General features: G+C 37.6%; 1 protein-coding gene across 1 annotated transcript in view; it reads left to right on the top strand.

The window, feature by feature from the left end:
• The window catches only part of IPO5 (importin 5), a 45,265-nt gene extending 25,951 nt beyond the window's left edge, over positions 1-19,314 (top strand). Inside the window, exons 11-26 of the mRNA XM_082498484.1 lie at positions 1,392-1,516; positions 1,606-1,695; positions 1,814-1,987; positions 2,201-2,419; positions 3,671-3,754; positions 4,544-4,676; positions 4,786-4,907; positions 5,431-5,527; positions 6,034-6,206; positions 6,663-6,774; positions 7,374-7,429; positions 11,182-11,304; positions 11,924-12,143; positions 15,435-15,663; positions 17,221-17,362; positions 19,169-19,314. Coding sequence (XP_082354610.1) covers positions 1,392-1,516; positions 1,606-1,695; positions 1,814-1,987; positions 2,201-2,419; positions 3,671-3,754; positions 4,544-4,676; positions 4,786-4,907; positions 5,431-5,527; positions 6,034-6,206; positions 6,663-6,774; positions 7,374-7,429; positions 11,182-11,304; positions 11,924-12,143; positions 15,435-15,663; positions 17,221-17,362; positions 19,169-19,255 — 2,186 coding nt within the window. The 3' untranslated portion in view covers positions 19,256-19,314. The remainder of the gene's footprint in view (positions 1-1,391; positions 1,517-1,605; positions 1,696-1,813; positions 1,988-2,200; positions 2,420-3,670; positions 3,755-4,543; positions 4,677-4,785; positions 4,908-5,430; positions 5,528-6,033; positions 6,207-6,662; positions 6,775-7,373; positions 7,430-11,181; positions 11,305-11,923; positions 12,144-15,434; positions 15,664-17,220; positions 17,363-19,168) is intronic.
• The last annotated feature ends 409 nt before the right edge of the window (positions 19,315-19,723 follow it).

The following is a 19,723-nucleotide window of genomic DNA, read 5'->3' as shown; positions in this document are numbered from 1 at the left end:
AAGGCTAGCAAATGCCTAGTTTTGTAGTACCCACAGAAAGATCTGGAGTCTAATGGCTGTAAGACCTGACTCCTGTGAAGGGGAGAAGTCATGCAGTTGATGCCTGATGCTTTCTTTCTGCTGGATCAGAGTTTTCCATAACTATTAGTACTCTTTGGAAAAGGGAAGCGCAATACATACTATTTGGTTAGGAAGCTGTCACTGGTAGGGAGTTGGGAGGAAAGATGATGAATTTACATTAAAACATCAATACTTTCAGAAATCAAACTTCCCCTTCTCCTCTCACCACTGCTTTTCTTGCAAATGTTTATTGAAATAATAATTTTAAACTTCTGGGTTTGGGTTGGGTAGCCAGATGGTCCAAACATTGATTGCATTTCATTTTGTAGTATCATTAATTTCAAGTCTGGAATGCATGCTAATAGTAATACAATGAGAGTAACAAGAGGTGCAGGCTTAACTAGGAACAACCAATGAACTTAAATAGTGTAAAATAAACTGCTTCTTCACTATACCTTCTGTCAAGACAATATTTCATTTCATCCTGATCAAACAGAAGCTTGAGTGTCAGGGTTCCAGTGCTCTGAACTGTGGTGTTCTTCATTCCCGGAGTTTAATACATTACCAGTAATAATGAAATCTTGCATTATTTTGGGAAATAAGTTCTGTTACATGCCTTTCCCACAGTTTGAGAAACCTGATTGTTCTTGTTTTCTTTTTTTGAAATTCCCATGGTTTGTAGCAGCACAGAGAAAGATTCCGGGCGGGGGGGGGGGAGGCATGAAAGATCCATTTCAACAATCCCCACTAGCCTGAGAATAGGCTAATAAAACTTCGAGTCAGGGAAAGCCTTACATCCCTAAATGGAATGCCACTGTTCTTAAATAGTCTTGGGGAGACTGCTGAAAGGTTTCATGCTAATTATTTATTTGTTTTAAATTTAGATACTGTTTGTTTCACTAGACATTTTTCCCCTTCTGACCAAAAGAAGGTGGTATAGGCTGTTCTGATACCATTAAAAAAATGGGGGAGAGGAAAAAAGAAATATTGTCCTTATGTTTCCCTGGTTAGCTCATTTAATTAAAATGCAGTTCCCAGGTGTTAGTACTATGTACATATTGTATCAGCAGTGAGAATTCTTTTTTCTAGATCTGGATTTGGCCTGGATTAGATACTGAAATTTTTATGCCTCTCTGGAAGTATGTATAAGAAAAAGTGAAAAGTAATTAATAAATCAGTAGATGCATCAATTTCCCTTCCCTCTCCTATTCTTCACTCTTCCTTCTCCTGTGTTCCCCCCCCCCCCCCTCAAAAAATGTGATTTGTCTTTATGGTGCTTTTTAGTTTCCAAGATGAATAACATATTTGTTTTCATTTTTACTCTTCTGTAGCTGACTGGAAATACAGGCATGCTGGCTTGATGGCGCTCTCAGCCATTGGAGAAGGTTGCCACCAACAGATGGAGGGAATTTTAAACGAGATAGTTAATTTTGTTTTGCTATTCCTTCAGGATCCTGTGAGTATAATTCTATTCATTATTTCAAAACGTTCTCATTTCTGCTCTCATGACTACTTGTTAACTATTTGAGGGAAATACTTTTTCAGCATCCAAGAGTAAGATACGCTGCTTGTAATGCTATCGGACAAATGGCAACTGACTTCGCACCTGGTTTTCAAAAGAAATTTCATGAGAAGGTAAGTAGTAGAATAGTTTAAAAAAAAAAAAACCTATGTCCCCTTCAGAAACTTGTTCTTCTGAAAATAAATGTGTTTGAGTTGGTTTGGTTTTGGTTTTTTTTTTTTTTTTTTTCAGGTGATAGCAGCTCTTCTGCAAACCATGGAGGATCAAGGCAACCAGCGTGTTCAAGCCCATGCGGCTGCAGCACTCATAAACTTCACTGAAGATTGTCCCAAGTCCCTGCTTATTCCATATTTGGATAACCTAGTGAAGCATCTTCATTCCACTATGGTGATAAAATTACAAGAGGTACTGAACAAATTGTTTCATGGAGGATAACCTTGTCGCATACACAGACTAAGTACAGCTGAACTAAGAAATAAGCCAGTATACGTATCTGCTAATGTTGGTCTAAACTGACAAGAATTAGGATACGTACAAGAGCAGTTTTTTACATTTGGCATGCTTTTAAGTAAAATATGTGCTTTAGAAATATAACACTTTATTCTTCCTCTCTCCAAGTTGATACAGAAAGGCACTAAGCTAGTTTTGGAGCAAGTTGTGACTTCAATTGCATCAGTTGCAGATACAGCAGAGGAGAAATTTGTTCCCTACTATGACTTATTTATGCCCTCTTTAAAACACATTGTTGAGAATGCTGTTCAGAAGGAATTAAGACTCCTACGAGGAAAGACTATTGAATGCATCAGCCTAATTGGTCTTGCTGTTGGTAAAGAAAAGGTAAGCTTAGATCTTATCTAATGGTCTAAATATATTTTTAAATGCCTTTGTTTTTTGCAGTGTTAACACTGAATTAAAATATTCGCTTGTTAAACATACAGCTATGTTGTTGCTGATTTCTATGCTTCTCTTCCTGTTTTAATTTCTGAGGTGACTGTCTTGCTGTTTAGATTCACAAATTCACAATAGAATCTTACGAAAATATTACAGCTTAAGCTATTCTTGTCACAGTGAAATATGTTAAAATCAAGCATTTTTTCTTCGTTTGGGTTTTTTTTTTTTTGGCTTAAGAGAAATTCTGGAGCCATCTCATTTAAGCAGTGTCAGAATGGCAGGTAAAATGTATGTAGTTCAAAGGAAACAGCATAGTTTTTGTATGCAGCTGCCTGAAAAAGTTTAAATGTGCTTGTAATAGAACTTGAAGTACTTGTTGGTCACGAGGCGTGATGTATTTGGCAGGGTCTGGTTGTTTGTTGTTTTTTTTTTTTTATAAGTTGGTTAAAATTTGTCTCTCTAAAACTACTAAACTGAAGGACTGTGTAAGATTCTAAGTGATGTTCTGATAGCAAGTTTGCATTACGGTTTACAAATTTTAATTTCATTGGGTGAAGAAAACAGAAAATCACACTTCAAAGTAAAATAATGTGGTGTACACACTACAAAAATACTAATAGTTCCCTGCAAAATTACCAGCTCTTTCCTTTGACTTAGAAAGACTACCAGTAAACTTCCCATTCATGCAACTAAATTTTAAACATATTTTAAACATAACTAATGTCTAAAATTATTCTTGGACGACTACTGGGAGCATGGGGAGTGGAAAGAGGGTAGGTGTAACATCTTGGGCCATCTGATGTGACCTAAAATGTTACTAGTTCATGAGGAAGTAAGTCCTGCTATCCCAGTTCCATAAAGTAGTCAAAACAGTAAAGACAATATCTGGGGAAGTTAGAATTGTCAGATATTTTTTGCGAGTATTAGTATTTATTTATGTAGTGTTCTATTTAAATAGTCCTCTGCTTTCAAGCATATCAACAGAGGGTACAGTGAGGCTTAAGACAAGAATGACTTGGTGATGCTTCCAGAAAAAGAACTTGTGGTTTCACTTTTATCTGCATTTCAGTCTATTTCAAGCTATAGCTTGTGTCTCGATAGTGTGCTGGACTTAAATGTTTATTTAAATTGGTGTTAATTCTCTGAGAAGTAGCCTTTTAATTTGCTTTTAAAAACATAGTTGTTTCCTATATCTAGTTTATGCAGGATGCATCGGATGTAATGCAACTGTTATTGAAGACACAAACAGACTTCAGTGATCTAGAAGATGATGATCCACAGGTATGTTAAAATTGTGTCTTTATAGTGCATAGCTCTTTGGTTAATATTAAAAACATTCTTTGTAGATGCGACATGTAATTACACCTTCAGACTAATTGTTCAGCATGTCTTAAAAAAATTGAGATTGATTGCCCTAAGATGGCTGTAGAATCTTTCACAGAAGTGTGTTTAGGAAATGAGACTTCCAGGACCTATATTTGCTGAAGAAATGTCAGCATGTGGTTAATCGTTCCTTGTCTACTAGTAACTACTTTTACTTTGTTTGGCATTGTATGACCTATTCCCTTGCTGTCACCTTCTTATAAATAGTTCAACAAGACTTGTTAGACAGCTGTTCTAATGAGTGGAGAGCTATTTTGACTTGTGTATCTGGAAACAAATACTCCTGTGAAAGTACTGCACTCTTTTTTGCTCTCTTTGATGTTTTCAGGAATGTGGCTCAGTAGTAAATTCGGGAAATTATTTATTTCAAGAGGAAACTTACTTTTCAGGACAGTCATGACTGCATTACAAGTACATCTTATACTGTCACATTTTTACACATATAGCAACTTTGATCAGAGGTACTGTCAGTGCATTGTTACAAGTGAAGACTTGGGACAGGTCTTTTGAAGATGCATTTTTATATGGATTGCATGTTGGATGAGTTCTCTTTGAAATGAGTTTTATGCACTGCTGACAAATTCTTCTAAAAAGTCCTATTGTATAATGTTCTTCTGTTATGCTTTCCTTTTAAGTATGCATTAAAATAAAATGTGGGACATGAAAATTCTGACTCTTCTCTTATAGATTTCTTACATGATCTCAGCGTGGGCCAGAATGTGTAAAATTCTTGGAAAGGAATTTCAGCAGTACCTTCCTGTTGTCATGGGACCTTTAATGAAGACTGCATCCATTAAACCTGAAGTAGCTCTTTTAGACAGTAGGTTTAGCATAATGTTTTGCTTGAAAAAATACTGAAATAAGTGATTTTGTAGCACTTTTACATTTTTTTCTTTTTTTTTTTAAAATTTCCACGCTCTGTATAACAGCACAAGACATGGAGAATATGAGTGATGATGACGGTTGGGAATTTGTAAACCTAGGAGATCAGCAAAGTTTTGGAATTAAAACTGCAGGCCTTGAAGAAAAAGCAACTGCATGCCAGATGCTGGTGAGTAATAGGACAGTTTTGGTGTTCTGTGTATTGCTGGACAATGGAGTATGAAGCCAAAATCTGTAACAAAAATATTCTTTATAGTATCAAATGAAATTGTTCTGTTTTTCCTCGGGTGACAGTGTTAAGTTTGAATTTCAGACACTTCTATTGCATGTTACTTGTTTGATTAAAAATAGTTTCTTTGGATTGGAGCTTTGATTTTTAAGATGAACAGATAGTTTTCCTTTGTTAGCAAAACTTTTAAGGAATTGCATATGTTAGTTTCTTTTTGCAAATACTAATGTTTCTGAATTCAGTTTGAAAAATACGTGCCTGTACAACGAGTGAGACTCATGGTGCTCAGAGTTTCTTAAATTGCCACAGTGGAGGGTGTAGGTAAATAAATTATTGCATGTGTTTTAGAATAAATTAAAAAAAAAATTAACTTCTGACAATCTTTCTCACCATTACATAGTTGAAAAATATTAGTAACAGTATTTTCCCCTTAAAGGTGGCATTTCTGTGCTTTGTGTTTCAGGTTTGCTATGCAAAAGAGCTAAAGGAAGGATTCGTGGAGTACACAGAGCAAGTTGTAAAGCTGATGGTTCCCTTGTTGAAGTTCTATTTCCATGATGATATCCTATTAATGAATTCTACTGTGGAAATGGATACTTAGTTTGGAAGAATCAGTGATGCTTACTGTTTTCCTAAATGAATTGGAAGTGTTACTGTTAAAATGTTCTGTTGCTTTATAGCAGAAATGGTTTTTGAGAACATTATTTTACACACTATTTTAGGCAATGTATCCTACTTTTTTCCCTAGTTTCTTTTTAAATAAGCATGTCTATAATGTTATAAGCAAACTGTAGAAAAAAAGTAATTTTTTTGCCAACGTGGTGAAGGAGAACTTGGATAGCTTTTCTGTCATGGCCTGAAACAGGCTTGAAACAACTTTCAGATAGCACACAGTTCAGTTTTCCTATGATCTTAATCTGTATCTAATTAAGAAATCAAATGCACTGGACTGTAATTAAAAAAAAAAAATCAGGTAGAAAGCTAATAACTTCATTATGGTGGTGGATGCTTAAATTCTAAGCACGCTATGTTGGCCTTCATTGTTTTATTTCCTTAATAATGAAACGTGTTCGAGTGGCAGCAGCAGAGTCGATGCCCCTCCTTCTTGAATGTGCTAGAGTTCGTGGGCCAGAGTACCTCACACAGATGTGGCACTTCATGTGTGATGCGCTCATCAAAGCCATTGGGACAGAACCAGATTCAGATGTTCTCTCAGAAATAATGCATTCTTTTGCAAAGGTAACTTTCTTCCTTACGGATTTTGTGGCATTACTGTTCGTAGCGTTTTATGGTAAGAAAAGACATGCGGTTTATGTTCATTTAAATGGCTGGAAGAAATGCAAGGCTTCCTCTACACCAGTTTTGGTGTGACTATAAATGTTGTTATAGCTGATGGAAAACTTAGTTGTACTTTGTTTGCAAGAACCAAAATACCAAAGTATTAACCTAAAATAATTACCAGATTTGTTCATTTTAACCTCAAACCACTGAAGTTATGTGCTTGAAAGGTACTGTGCTACTATGCCTTACTTGTATAATTTGAGCATTGATTACAGTATGAATGTTCAATTAATGTTATTTCTGCTAGTGATCACTTAAAGAAGAGCATGTATTAATATTCTCTTGTATGCTTAGATGTCATTGAAACTGCTCATGTAACTTAAAGCTGAAAAGCTGATTGTTTTATTTCACCAGTGCATTGAGGTAATGGGAGATGGATGCCTTAACAATGAACACTTTGAAGAACTTGGAGGAATATTGAAAGGAAAGCTAGAAGAGCACTTTAAAAATCAAGAATTAAGACAGGGTAAGTTAACACAAATTCCTGCTAATGTGTGATAATGGTTTCTCTTTAAAGCAGAATTTCTAATAATTTCTGAACACAGAAAAAGAAGCGTAGTTCAGATTTCTTTAACTTGCATATTTATTTAAGGTAATCGGGCTTTGAAACAACAGAATGCATGAGTTATATTTGTGAGCTTTGGGAGGATGAAGATGGCATCATCTGCAGAAATACTGTAGTTTAATCAAAAGTTGATGGACAGATTTACTTTAAGACAGTGCACACGTCTATGGTGTCATTTCTGTGGTTGTTTTTTTTTATCTGAAGTCTACAGTTTTCTTAAAGCAATGATAGTTTCTTATTTCTATGCACTTTTCTTGTGGACAAGCTCGTATGTGCAAACATGCATGCGATAGAAATACATTCTTAAACTAAGCTGTCTCATTATACTTCTTGTTTTTCTGTGAAAGCTCTTTGAAGCTTTTTAAAGACAGAAAATTCTTGTTTCATTTTCAGCTAGTTTCCTATTTTTTAAGTTTGTTTCTGCATCATTTTTTCCCTTTCACAGGCTTCTTATGCACTTGTAGATATGTAATGGTTTAATATTTGTTTTTTTAACGTAGTGAAAAGACAAGATGAAGACTATGATGAACAAGTTGAAGAGTCGTTACAAGATGAAGTAAGTTGGTTTGGGAAGTTTTTCTACTCATAAAGCACCAGGATGGAAATTCATTACACGGATATGCTACGCTACTCAGTTAAAGCATAGTGCATCCTCAGAATTATTGGTTCCTGGAATAATGTCCTGTTACCATATTCCTTCAAAACTTCCCATAAGAAATGGGTCACACTACAAGTGTGAATTAGAAAATATGAAAGGTTTCCTTGTCCAGTGTACTGAAGGAAGAAGTTCAGGATATAGCTCTTCATTTTCTTCACCCTCTCTAACAGTTCTTAGATGACTGTAAATAGTCTGCTGTCGAATGCTGTATCAGTGGTAATCTAAGGCCTAGCCCTGCTGACTTGCTTTTTCTTTGTGCCTTATGACCTAGGTGCCTCTTAACCTTGAGCGTACCTCCGATACCTAGACCTCTGACGTGTCAGGTCAGGAGCCTGTCTCAGAAAGAATAGACCTAAAATAGTGTCAAAGGAGGACAGCAGGATGAATAGCTGGCATAATGTGTTTGCTTATGCGAGAACACCAAAGTGACTACTTACCCACTAAGATACCAAACTAACTTTTAGTTAGAAGTGGAGGTGACTGGTGAAGACTGATTGTTCTATTAAGTCGCTATTGGTATGGGGAGAGTAATAAAGAATAATAAGTCACTGCTGCTTATAACATGAGATATAAAGGATTCTCAGTAAATTTAAGAACTAGGAGATTTTTTGCCAGGCAGTGTAGGTGTGAAGCTTGTGAAGTTGAACTGTGAAGCTTGTTTACATGAGTTTAACCTGTATGCAGACTCCAGAATATATCTTAGCAGATCATGCACCCATACTTTCTTCAATAACAATGCAGTTCTTGAGCCCCTTTCCTTTGGGAACATTAGGGCCGGCATTCAAAAGGATGGATTTCTGGCACCTACGTACTGCTTGGGATCAAAAAATAACAAAACTCAAGTTCTGAGCCAAGAACCTTTCCTGATTTTTAGTCCTTTTCTTATTTGCAATGTTTGCTGTTCATTCTTGTAGACGGTGAGTTAGGCAGTTTGTTATCTTTTCTTCTTGTCACTCTGTAGTGATAATGAGAGAAAATGCTAGCAAGCAGCAGTTTCAGAAAAGCTGAACCCATTCTCTGCAACAGAGTTGCAAGGCATTTTTAAAAATGCTCTAATTTATATTTGACCTTGCTGATTTTTTTTAAAGACTGCAAGAAAGACTTGTCTGCATTACCCTGTGAAAGTAGGAGTGGGACCAGAATGCCACTTGCCATATGGGCAAAATTACCATATGGTAATGAGTAACATTTGGATCTACACCTTTGGTCCTAGAATATGTTTATGTAGCCCTTACCTCAGGGCAGCAGAAATATACAGGAGTACAGAAATTGTGAAAGATATTCAAAAAGTGGTTTCAGGAAGATACACAGATACAGCCCTAGCTTAGGCAATAAATAAACTGATGATTTGATAGAGGGTAGGAGAAGGCATACACTAAGCAATGTTATGCTTTCTCCCTGAGCATCTGTTATCAGCTATTAGTAAACAGGCAATAACAGGCTAGGTGGACCTTGTGGTGTGCTGCAGCAGTTCTCTACCTCTGTTTTCATTTGCGTGTATGTTCTAGAATTATAGCTTGAATTATGCTTTGACAATGCAGAAGTTGTCTAACCAGGGAGGGTTTAAATTGCCAGTAGTGGGACGCTGCCAGTTGCATGAGAAATAGTTTCTCACTAGGGACCAGAAACTAGCTGTATTCCGTTTTCCCTGCCTGTTAAAGTATAAACTGATTAAAGGAACCGCACTGAGTACAACAGAACTTGCTTTAAAACAAAGTTAAAGGATTTTCCCAACACAAGTGCGTCCAGGGAACAAGCCTCACTTGCAGATATAGTGTAAATTGATAGCTGAATCTGAGCTAAAGATTTTTACTTTACCATTTTGGTGCGTTAATTGGGCAAGGTGAAAAATGAGGTTAAGCGATAAGAGGAGAGGATTAATATTCCTTATATTGTTGCCACAATCTTCCATCACAAAGGCAGTTATCCATTTACTTTTCAATAAAAGCTTGTTACAGTATCTGTAAGGTACAGAAGAGGAAAAGGTCTTTCTGCCTTCTGTAAAGGGAATCCACTGAAACAGTAAATTTGCACAAAACAGTGTTTGTCTTCATAAAATTTTTGTGTCCCTGACACAAACCTTCAAGCTCTACGCACTTGAGTACTAGCAATGGACTTACTTTTTTAAGAAGGGTAAAAAAGAGGATGCTGGGAACTACCAGCCAGTGAGTCTCACTCTGAGCCTGGTAAGATCATGGAACAGGTTTTCCTGGAAGCTATGTCAAGGCACATGGAAGACAGGGAGGTGATTAGGGACAGCTGATGTGGCTTGACAAAGGGAAAATCATGCCTGGCTAAGCTGGTGGCTTCTAAGATGGAGTGATTGTGTTGCTGGATTAAGGAAGAGCAACTGATATCATCTATTTCTGTAAGGCCTTTGACACAGTCCCACACCATATTCTTCTTTCTAAATTGGAGGGGTATGGATTTGATGGATGGACTGTTTGGTGGATAAGGAATTGTCTGGCTGGCCATGTCCAAAGAGTTGCATTCAGTGGCTTAATGTCCAAATGGAGATCAGTAAGAAGGGGTGTCCTTCAAGGGTCTGTATTGGGACCAGTACTGTTCAATATCTTTGTTAACAACATAGGTTGTGGAACTGAGTTGCACCCTCAGCAAGTTTGTGGGTGACACTAAGCTGAGTGGTGCAGCTGATGCACTTGAAGGAAGGGATGCCATCCAGAGGGACCTAGACAGGCTTGAGTGGTGGGCCCATGTGAACGTTGTGAAGTTCAGCAAGGCCAAGTGCAAGGTCCTGCACTTGGGTTGGGGCAGTCCCTAATATCAATACAGACTGGGGGATGAATGGATTGAGAGCAGCACTGCTGAGAAGGACTTCTGGATACTGGTGGATGGAAAAAGTGCACATATGTCAGCAATGTTTGCTTGCAGCCCAGAAAGCCAATTGTATCCTGGGCTGCATAAAAAGAAGCGTAACCAGCAGGTTGAGGCAGGTGATTCTCCCTGTCTGCTCTGTCTTCATGAGACCCCACCTGAGCCATCCAGCTTTGGGGTCTGCAGCACAAGAAAGACATGGGCCTGTTGGAGCGGATCCAGAGGAGGGCCACAAAAATGGTCAAAGGGCTGGAACACCTGTCCTAATAAGAAAGTCTGAGAGAGCTGGGGTTGTTGGAGAAGAGAGAAGGCTCCGAAGAGACCTCATTGCGGCCTTTCAATGTATAAAGAGGGCTTACATGCAAGATGGAGAGAGACCTTTCACCAGGGCCTGTAGTGACAGGGCAAAGGGTAACAGTTTTAAACTGAAAAAGGGTTGATTTAGACTGAACATAAGGAAGAATGTTTTTATTATTAGAGGGGTGAAAGACTGGAACAGGTTGCCTAGAGAAGTTGTGGATGCCCCATCATTGGAAGTGTTCGAGGTCAGGTTGGATGGGGCTTTGGGAAACCATGGCAGGGAGGCTGGACTACATGATCTTTCAAGCTTCCTTCCAACCCAAACCCTTCTATGATTCCATCATTCTGTGATTAGACCAAGAGTTGAAAAATAGTGGACTTTAAAAGGATTGGGTTTACAAAACCAAATCATTGAACAACTTTATTCCACTAGTTTAGAGACTTTAGCATTTCATGTGACTTCCACTATTTAAAGATCTTTAGTCTTAATGTGAATTGTATCCTTTTCCTATCAGGATGACAGTGACGTTTATATTTTGACTAAAGTATCAGACATTTTGCACTCAATATTCAGCAGTTATAAGGAGAAGGTACTGCCATGGTTTGAAAGGCTACTTCCACTAATTGTCAATCTAATTGTAAGTACCTTGCTTTCTTTTAATTTTTTTTTTTTCTGATGCGTTAATAGGCCTTCCATGCTGGGATCTTAGACAACTTTGTAGACAGAACGTAGTAATTATTGTTTTACAAAATAGAGGCAGTTGCAGGTTTATTCTGGATCAGGTATGAACTTGTTACCCTATGCTTTTTGAACAGCTGTGCCACTGTACTACTAATTTCTGTGTTGCAAGACCCAGGATCATTGACACACACAACTATTTTGAAAAATTTAATTTGCCTGGGAGTGTCCAATACTCTCTGAAATGGATTTCAAGGGGAGGGCCAAAAAAGCGTTGCAGACTAGTGGGGGAAATTGAGACTGAACTAGGTAACAGTGTGAAATAGAGGTAAAGGATTTAGCCTAAAATTGTTATTCTCTTAATTAGCTCAGACAGTCACCTGGATTTCTTTTGTTTATGGTATTGCTGCAAGTATCACTACAGAAGATTATGTGTTTGTAGGATTAAATTTAATCCAGGAAGATTTTAACAAAAATACTAGATGACTGTTACTATGATTGCTCTGTTGATATAATCACTGACTGTACAAAAATTACCAATTGTAAGGTGACTTAAACATGACCTCTTTTTGATGCAGTGTCCTCATAGGCCATGGCCCGACAGGCAGTGGGGGCTATGCATTTTTGACGACATTGTAGAGCACTGCAGCCCCTCCTCGTTCAAGTACGCTGAATACTTCCTGAGGCCAATGCTACAGTCGATATGTGACAACAGCCCAGAGGTTAGGCAAGCAGCTGCCTACGGTGTTGGAGTTATGGCACAATTTGGTGGGGAAAGCTATCGTCCTTTTTGCACAGGTACGTACATGTATCTGATAAAACTATTTGGATGTGTGATTCTGGGGAAAAAATAAGAAATGAAAAATTGCTCACCTTTTCGTTAATGAGGTCTCTTCCCTTCGGCAGTGAAATAGATTGCCAGTATAACCTGTGTGGCAGACTGGTGGTGATTAGTAAAGTACCTGAATTCCTTGGGCTTTTAATGATGATCTGCTTAGTAGCATTTCTGTTGCGGCACTTGCTGCTTAGCAAACTTGATTTACTTTTTTTTTTTTTTTTAAATATGGTCTGACATGCAAATGTTCATTTCATAAAAAATAGGTTTCTGGTACACACCTGTCTCATAGTTGCTTTTTACTAATACTAATGTGGTTACACATTAATACAAACCCCTTTGGATGTCTGGAAAAATTATACAAGTGACCTGTATTAAGGAGTAGCCTAGAATACAACTAACGTGGCATTCTGCTTTCCCATTATATAAAAAGGAGCCTGATTTCTGTGACTAAGAAATGAAATTAGTATGATAATGCCTGTCAGAAACACTTTTTTGTCTGCTTTTTTTTCTGAATGTCTCGAGTTTCTCTAAAACTTCAAATTTGTCTTGAATGTAAAGAAATGATTGTCTGCTGGCATTCTTCTTGCCAGTCAACAAAGTTAATTTTGCACACTACATATCATCCATTATTAGAGGTTTTTTTCCTTTTTTTAAAAAAATACATAGCTGTTTCAAATATGTATTTCACATGAATCTTAAATGAAAGCTGAATTAAATGGTGTAAGAAAATAAGAACCATGCGATAGGGATAAATTAGGGCTTTAACACAAGTCTGTCTTACATCAATAGAGCTTGGGATTTCCACTGTTAGTATAAATGTAACTGTCACATGGTGACAATCAAGATGAGGTGTCTTTTTTTTTTTTTTAAAGAGGAGGGAAACCTTACAGTGAAACATAAAGAGCATTAAAATTTAAAATTGTCTGTAAAAATACTTCCTAAAAGGCTTTTTTTTTGTGAATTTCTCTGTATGGTTTTATGTCTTGTCCCAAGACGAGAGGAGTAGAGACTGAGGTCAAGATAATGCTAATTTTGGAATTTGGGAGGTTTTTAGAATCTGTTGAAGTCTCATTTTATTTTTCATTCATTAGACTTTAACTTGGCCCACTTCAACAGCTTTGATCCTTTCTTTGTATCTGGACAAATAATCCTTGATTAAACCCAGATACTTGGCTTCTCCTGTAGTTGGATGTTTAGATAAAATAAGCTTTTCACTTTACATCATACAGCTTATTAGCAGGCACCTCAAAAGTATTTTAAATACTTTTGTATGTACCTGAACATGTTTGTGAGCTTTCATTTATAATTTAATTTCTTTACTGATTAATATATAGCACTGGCATATTGTTCTATTGCAAGTTTGTAGCAGTATACGAAGACTCAAGACTATTCAGAAAAAGCAGATGTATTAACATAAGCATTTTTGGCAGTCAGTTGAAAAAATACAGGAATATAGGGAGAACTTGTAAATGGCACAAAAGCTACATTATGATGAAACAAAGAATTAACAATAGAATTAGTGAAGAACAAAGAAGATTGAAGGAAGAGCTACAGCAAATCAACTTTCTAAGTGGAGTTACAAGGTTACAATTTACATGACTGTCATTCTTGCTTCTATTTTTTATTTTGGTGGAAGAATATAATCAGCTATTCTCTGCGAATATTGTAGTAATCAACTGCATGTGTTTCTTCCTAAATCATATCAGTGGCCTCAAAAGTTTTGGTGGTGCAAGATGTCAGAGCAGTCAGTCCTTGGAAATAAATTATTATTATTATAGAAGCTGGTCTTTTATAGTCAAAAGGTTTTTTTCAGGGATTATCTACCACAACATCTATGTGAGAAGAGATCTGTTTTCTAGACAAGAGTAAAACTTGTCTGCTAAGCTGTAGGGAGGACACTATGCTGATTGAAATTTTGATGCCCTCTTAATATTATGGCTGCAAGGATGCACATACCTACAGTGTCATCCATTAGTATCAAGGAGTATGATGAAACACAAATGAGATTTAGCTTCAGCAGGCATGAAAACCTGAGGTACAAAACGCAGACTGTTTGCCTGGACATTGTAGACTTCTATGAAACAAATTCTGCGCTGCAGGAAAGTCCAGCATTGTTATCCTACATTCAGTACATGAGATAGTGGGTCTGATCAGCAATGTTGCTGCAGTTGTGTCACGTTTATCAGCCCCATAAAAGTATCTTCATCTAGCTTAGGGCTAACCATATCTTTCCATAGCTGCTAAATTCTTCCAAAATCTGATTCGGTGAAGTTAATATAGCAAGTGTTATTGTGTATGCCTCAACTACAAAGCTGCTACTTACTCATCGAAATGAAGTAGTGTGAAATCTCACTCTTCCTCAGTAATTTGAGTTATTTTGAAGTGTGCTTTCTGCACAATTCCACAACCTGTTTTCCATGCTGTTATAGAATTTCACAGCTTTAGCATTATATTTTTAGCAGAAGAACACAAGGACAATTGTTCCTGCATGCATGTAGGGTGCTCTGAAGTCTGCATGGACACAAGTAACTAAAAATGTGACATTAATATTAGTTTAGAAGTGTGCATGTGGTTACCCGCATGACTATTAAAAAAATTGCTATTAACCTAGCAAGAAAATTGGTATTTTTCCTTGATGTTTGATTTTTACAATCTAAATCATGCCAGGTGGATTCACCGGATGAGATTATTCCTTTGAGCTTTTCCTAGTGCACCTTTTAGTGGTGGGAAGTGTATACATAAATACATATGTACACACAAGCAATAGATGTACAGCAGGCATACACTGTAGACATGCACTGCAGTCCAAATTAATGTGAATGTTGCTGTATCGGTGCTTTTCATCATCCCATGTTTATAGAACCTGTTAGATTAAAAAGACAATGCTTGCTATCTGTTTTTACTATAAATTACGATGTCTTGTATATTGTAGACTGCGTAACTCCAGTTAAGAGACACAGGAAGACTTATTTTTTTTTTCTTCTGAACTTAGAAAACAAATCCAAAGTTTTGCAGTAGCTGTTGTCTTGTGTTTCCTTGCATAGCTGTATCTGTTTGGTTTTCATATGATGAATATTGAGCAGGGAAGAACCTGGAAGTAGTGGGACATTGGGATGACTGGATTTTGGTGCCTGGGCCACAAAAAAAATCCATTTTTAATATGTGCAGTTGTCTCATGTAGAATTTGTGATGTTAATAAAATATAACTTGATTGTGCATTAAACTTTATTCTTGTTTTGTTTAACAATTAGAGGCGCTTCCATTGCTGGTGAGAGTCATTCAGTCACCAGATGCCAAAACCAAAGAGAATGTCAATGCAACAGAGAACTGCATTTCAGCTGTAGGAAAGATAATGAAGTTCAAGCCCGACTGTGTAAATGTTGAAGAAGTCCTGCCACACTGGTTATCATGGCTTCCGCTTCATGAAGATAAGGAAGAAGCTGTTCATACTTTCAATTATCTGTGTGACTTAATTGAGAGGTAAGGCAAAGTCTTCACATTAATGCAGAAAGTAAGCCTGTTTGCAGATTCTTTCCTTGCATTCGTTTTCCAGAACTCGGAAACTGCCAGGTTAATCTGCCTATGCTTTAGAGAAGATAATTTGGAATGTCAGAACTGAGCTTTCAAAGATATTATTGCTGGTTTGTTGTTTTTTAAACAGTCAGTGTTCTCATCCTAACTAATATCTGTATGGCTTGAAAAAAATCCTGGCTGCTTTATATGTACAAGATGGGAAAGGATCAATTTGGAACGTCTACAGAAAATTTCAGGAATTTTTTTGATACTCTGCTTACATATCAGCATTAATAACTGATCAGGTCTTTTTACTTAAGAGTAGCACACATGCCCTTGTGGCCTTCTTTTCATAGCCTTTTAAAGTAGCTTTGCACCTCTTTGCTTTCCAAAAGCTTGAGTATCAACAAAACTATGAAGCAGAGAAATAATACAGATAAATTCATGGCGCAGTGCAATCTCCCTTATTAAGTTTGCAATACTAATTTCAGTTATTATTGAAAGCATCTTGTCCCACAGCTTGTTCTTTAGATTTGTGCTTATAGGTCAATAGAGAAAAAAATGCTGTAGTGTGGGTGCAAGTTGCACTTCTTAATTGAGTGGAGGAATGTCAGTCTCTGAATCATTATGTAGTAGTCATGTTCTGGCTGACACTGTATTGTGTCTTAGTAGAAAAGTAGAAAGGAAATAACTTAGCTTTCCTACAGTCTTTTCTACTATGTGAATACCTTGTATCTCTTTGGTGCTTTACCAAGGCAAGGTCTCAAAATGGGTGGTGGAAACTGAGGGCTCTGTACTGATAATAGTACAGTTGTGCAGAGGCACCATAATAATACTGATACATATGTGTATACCGACGTATATAGAAATGAGGAATTACAGTACTAGCAGACTCTTGTACCCAGCTCTGTGCCGGTGGCTCAGCTTTGCTACGTAATTTTCTGGCGCTCTCTCGGTCCTGCATTCACAGCCTCTGTGTTCCTGCAGGGGTAGGTGGCAGGGCTGGAAGTAGATCATGTTTTCCGCTCAGATCCCTGGTTGCCAGCACTCCTCTACTCCAACACTTGGGTGGGAAAGAGGGAGCAGAACTGCTTACTTGCTGCGTCAGTGAGAGCACTAACAGAGAGCTGAAGTCACTGGTGCTCCTGATGCCAGTGACACAACCTCCTCCCCCTTGCAGCACTGGGAGAAAGAGGATTAAGCCCTTTTAGACAGAGTATTTCTGTCACACTATTTACAGTTCCTTCCATCTGCATGGAACTCAACAGTTCTGTAAAGTTCAGAACTTCTTCCTGATAAAGTGTAAGCTGATTAAAGAATCAGCTGGTTAAATATTAACAGGAGAGGGAACATTCTGTCAGCAGGCAACAAAGCTTTGCATGTCTATTCAGCCGAGTGAAACTTAGATGTAAATAAACATGTTTAGAATAAGATATTTCAAAATCGCTCAACTGACATGTAAAATGCTTACATTATTTTAGTTAAACATTAATTTGTTTGTGATATATATTTTGATTGTAACAGCAACAACCCAGTTGTCCTCGGTCCCAACAACTCTAACCTTCCCAGAATATTTGGTATAATTGCGGATGGTGAAATTCATGAAGCTATTAAACATGAAGATCCATGTACCAAGCGGTTGGCTAATGTTGTTCGCCAAGTGCAGGTAAATAAATGCTTGCTTAGGTGTAAAGGGAACATTTATAATCTACTTTCAGAAGTAACCAAACAGTTAAACCAATTTTGAAAGCCTTGTCTCCTTAGAGAATACTATGCTTCAACCAGTGATCTTGGAGATCCTTGGACGTTCCTTGAACCATTAATGGTAAAACTTGGTAACATTTGCACTTGAATAAAATCTGTCTCTCTTGATAAATTTCAGAAGCTTATTAAAACTGTTTGTGTTTTTTTTTTTTTAATTAAGATATATGCAGCTAGATGGTTAACATGCTAGCTTGTATTAGTTGTTTGTGGGTTTGGTTTTTTGCTTTTTTTTTTTTTTTTTTCTGAGCCAGAAATTAAAATCTGGAGATAAATCTGCCTGTCTTTGTATAAGTGAACTGTACTGCAGGATCTGATCCAATGTGTGGTTCCTGTAAGGGTTCCCAGCACCCTGTGGTGACTTACTAATACAGCAGAGGCTTAGGATCTTTTCTAGACAATGAGTGCAAACCACAAGTAATTTTACTACTACAAGTGCAAATGTAGGCGGCTGTTCAGTGTTTTCCCTACCTTGAGGAACTGCCTCAAGGTTCACTTCTTTTATGCCATAATGAGTACTTACGGTGCTGGGTGATGAGGGTGTCTCAGGCATTTAAGCTGTACCTCCCTACACTGTTGTAAGTGATAGTGCTCAATAGGACAGGTCTGATCCAGGGCCAGATGTTATCAGGCAGACTTACTTGGCAGTTGCAGCACCTAATGATAGAAAGTTGTGTGCCTGGCAAGCATATAGCTTATAAAAATGTGTAGTGGATTTGGAGCAGCAGCTGTTCAATTGTCCGTTCTACCTGGCATGCTTTGGCAAAACTCAGGTTCAAGAATTTTAGGAATACATGATTTTGGACAGGATTCGCTTGGATGGGCGTATCAGCCTGTGAGATCCGTTATGTCTATTGGCTATTGCAAAAGCCAATCTAAAGACCTACAGCCAGTCACCTGCAATTTTTTTTCCTGTTATTGTCCTTCTAAAGAAAGCAGGATGCTGGTTGCTTCCAGCTTCTATTGATAAGTGAATAAAGACTCCAAACCTTTTTTAATTTTCATCATTTTCTAGTACCATTAGAACCAGTCCCTGCTGATGGTGACTTTAAAAGCTAATGTCTCAGTCAAGGGCTGTGGTAACACGGGTGAGGTAAACTGAGGGGCAGGAAAGTGTGGGTTAACATTTACCCAGGTAGATGCTAGGTACATTTTCTTCTCTTCTCTCCGGGAGGTAATTTACCGTTCCTTTCATTAAAGAGTAATGCCGTGTGTTGGCAGCAGAATTTTGCATATACACACGTAATGTATGTAGCATGTTGTGCTGTAATCACAGTGCTCCCTTCCTCTGAATGTGTTTACGGGTGCACCAGTGCCCAAAAGATACTCTCACGTTTAGGTATGGTTTGGTTTTGCCTGGACACTGATCTTCTAACTTTGGTGTAAAACGGAGCAAATGGTTTAGGCTATGGTTAACTCACAAGTGTCAGTTGTCATTTGACCCACTTAGTTACAGGGAGTTCCTGGGAGTTTCAAAGCAATTCCTCTGCTGCTGTTTAACCAGAAGTTGCCTCTGTTTAGCATTATAGAGCACCTGTAGTTGAACCTATGTAGGACTGTGTATAACTGAAGATTTTAGTCTGTTCTCTTTGGCATATATATTACAGCGATAAGCCCAGTGAATGTTGAGCTTTGTAAACATATGAAAGTTTAGCATGTGCCTTAGAAACTTGTCAGCCTGCATAAAAACAACTTCTCATTTGTTTTCTAGACATCTGGAGGACTGTGGACAGAATGCATATCACAGCTCAATGCAGATCAACAGGCAGCCATACAGGAGCTCCTGAACTCTGCTTGAAGGGCCTTAATTATCATCTGCAAGAAAACTAACTCCAAATAAACGTTTACCCTATTGTTTAGGTTTCTTTTGTTTCTTTTTTGAGTAAAACCAGAACTGTAGTGCGTGTAGGCCATTCTTCTGCAACCTACAGGCAGTGGCAGCAAGAAGAAGCATTCTTTCAGAACGGTGTTTAAATCGGTTTCTATCCCACAACATGGAAGAAGTTTCCTGTAAACCCTACAATAGCACTGAAGAGTATTTTTCTAACAGCATAAGCCATCCATACGATGGTGAAAGGGAAACAAGTTGAATTTTCTCATTAGACATAATGAATTAAGAAACAGCTTTAAGACCTTGTATTCAGCAGTAGATGTACGTTATAACAGATAAACGTTTCTCTACATCTAGTGTTAATTGTATTAATTGGAGTGTGAGTCTTTGTAGGGTAGAAAGTGTCCTTCTGCCCAACAAGTTAGTAGATCAAAA

Source organism: Vanellus vanellus (genome assembly GCF_965231255.1).
Source record: "Vanellus vanellus genome assembly, chromosome: 1".
NCBI classification, from domain to species: domain Eukaryota; kingdom Metazoa; phylum Chordata; class Aves; order Charadriiformes; family Charadriidae; genus Vanellus; species Vanellus vanellus.
Note: the sequence above shows the minus strand (reverse complement) of the source record. Positions and strands in the feature narration are given on the sequence as shown.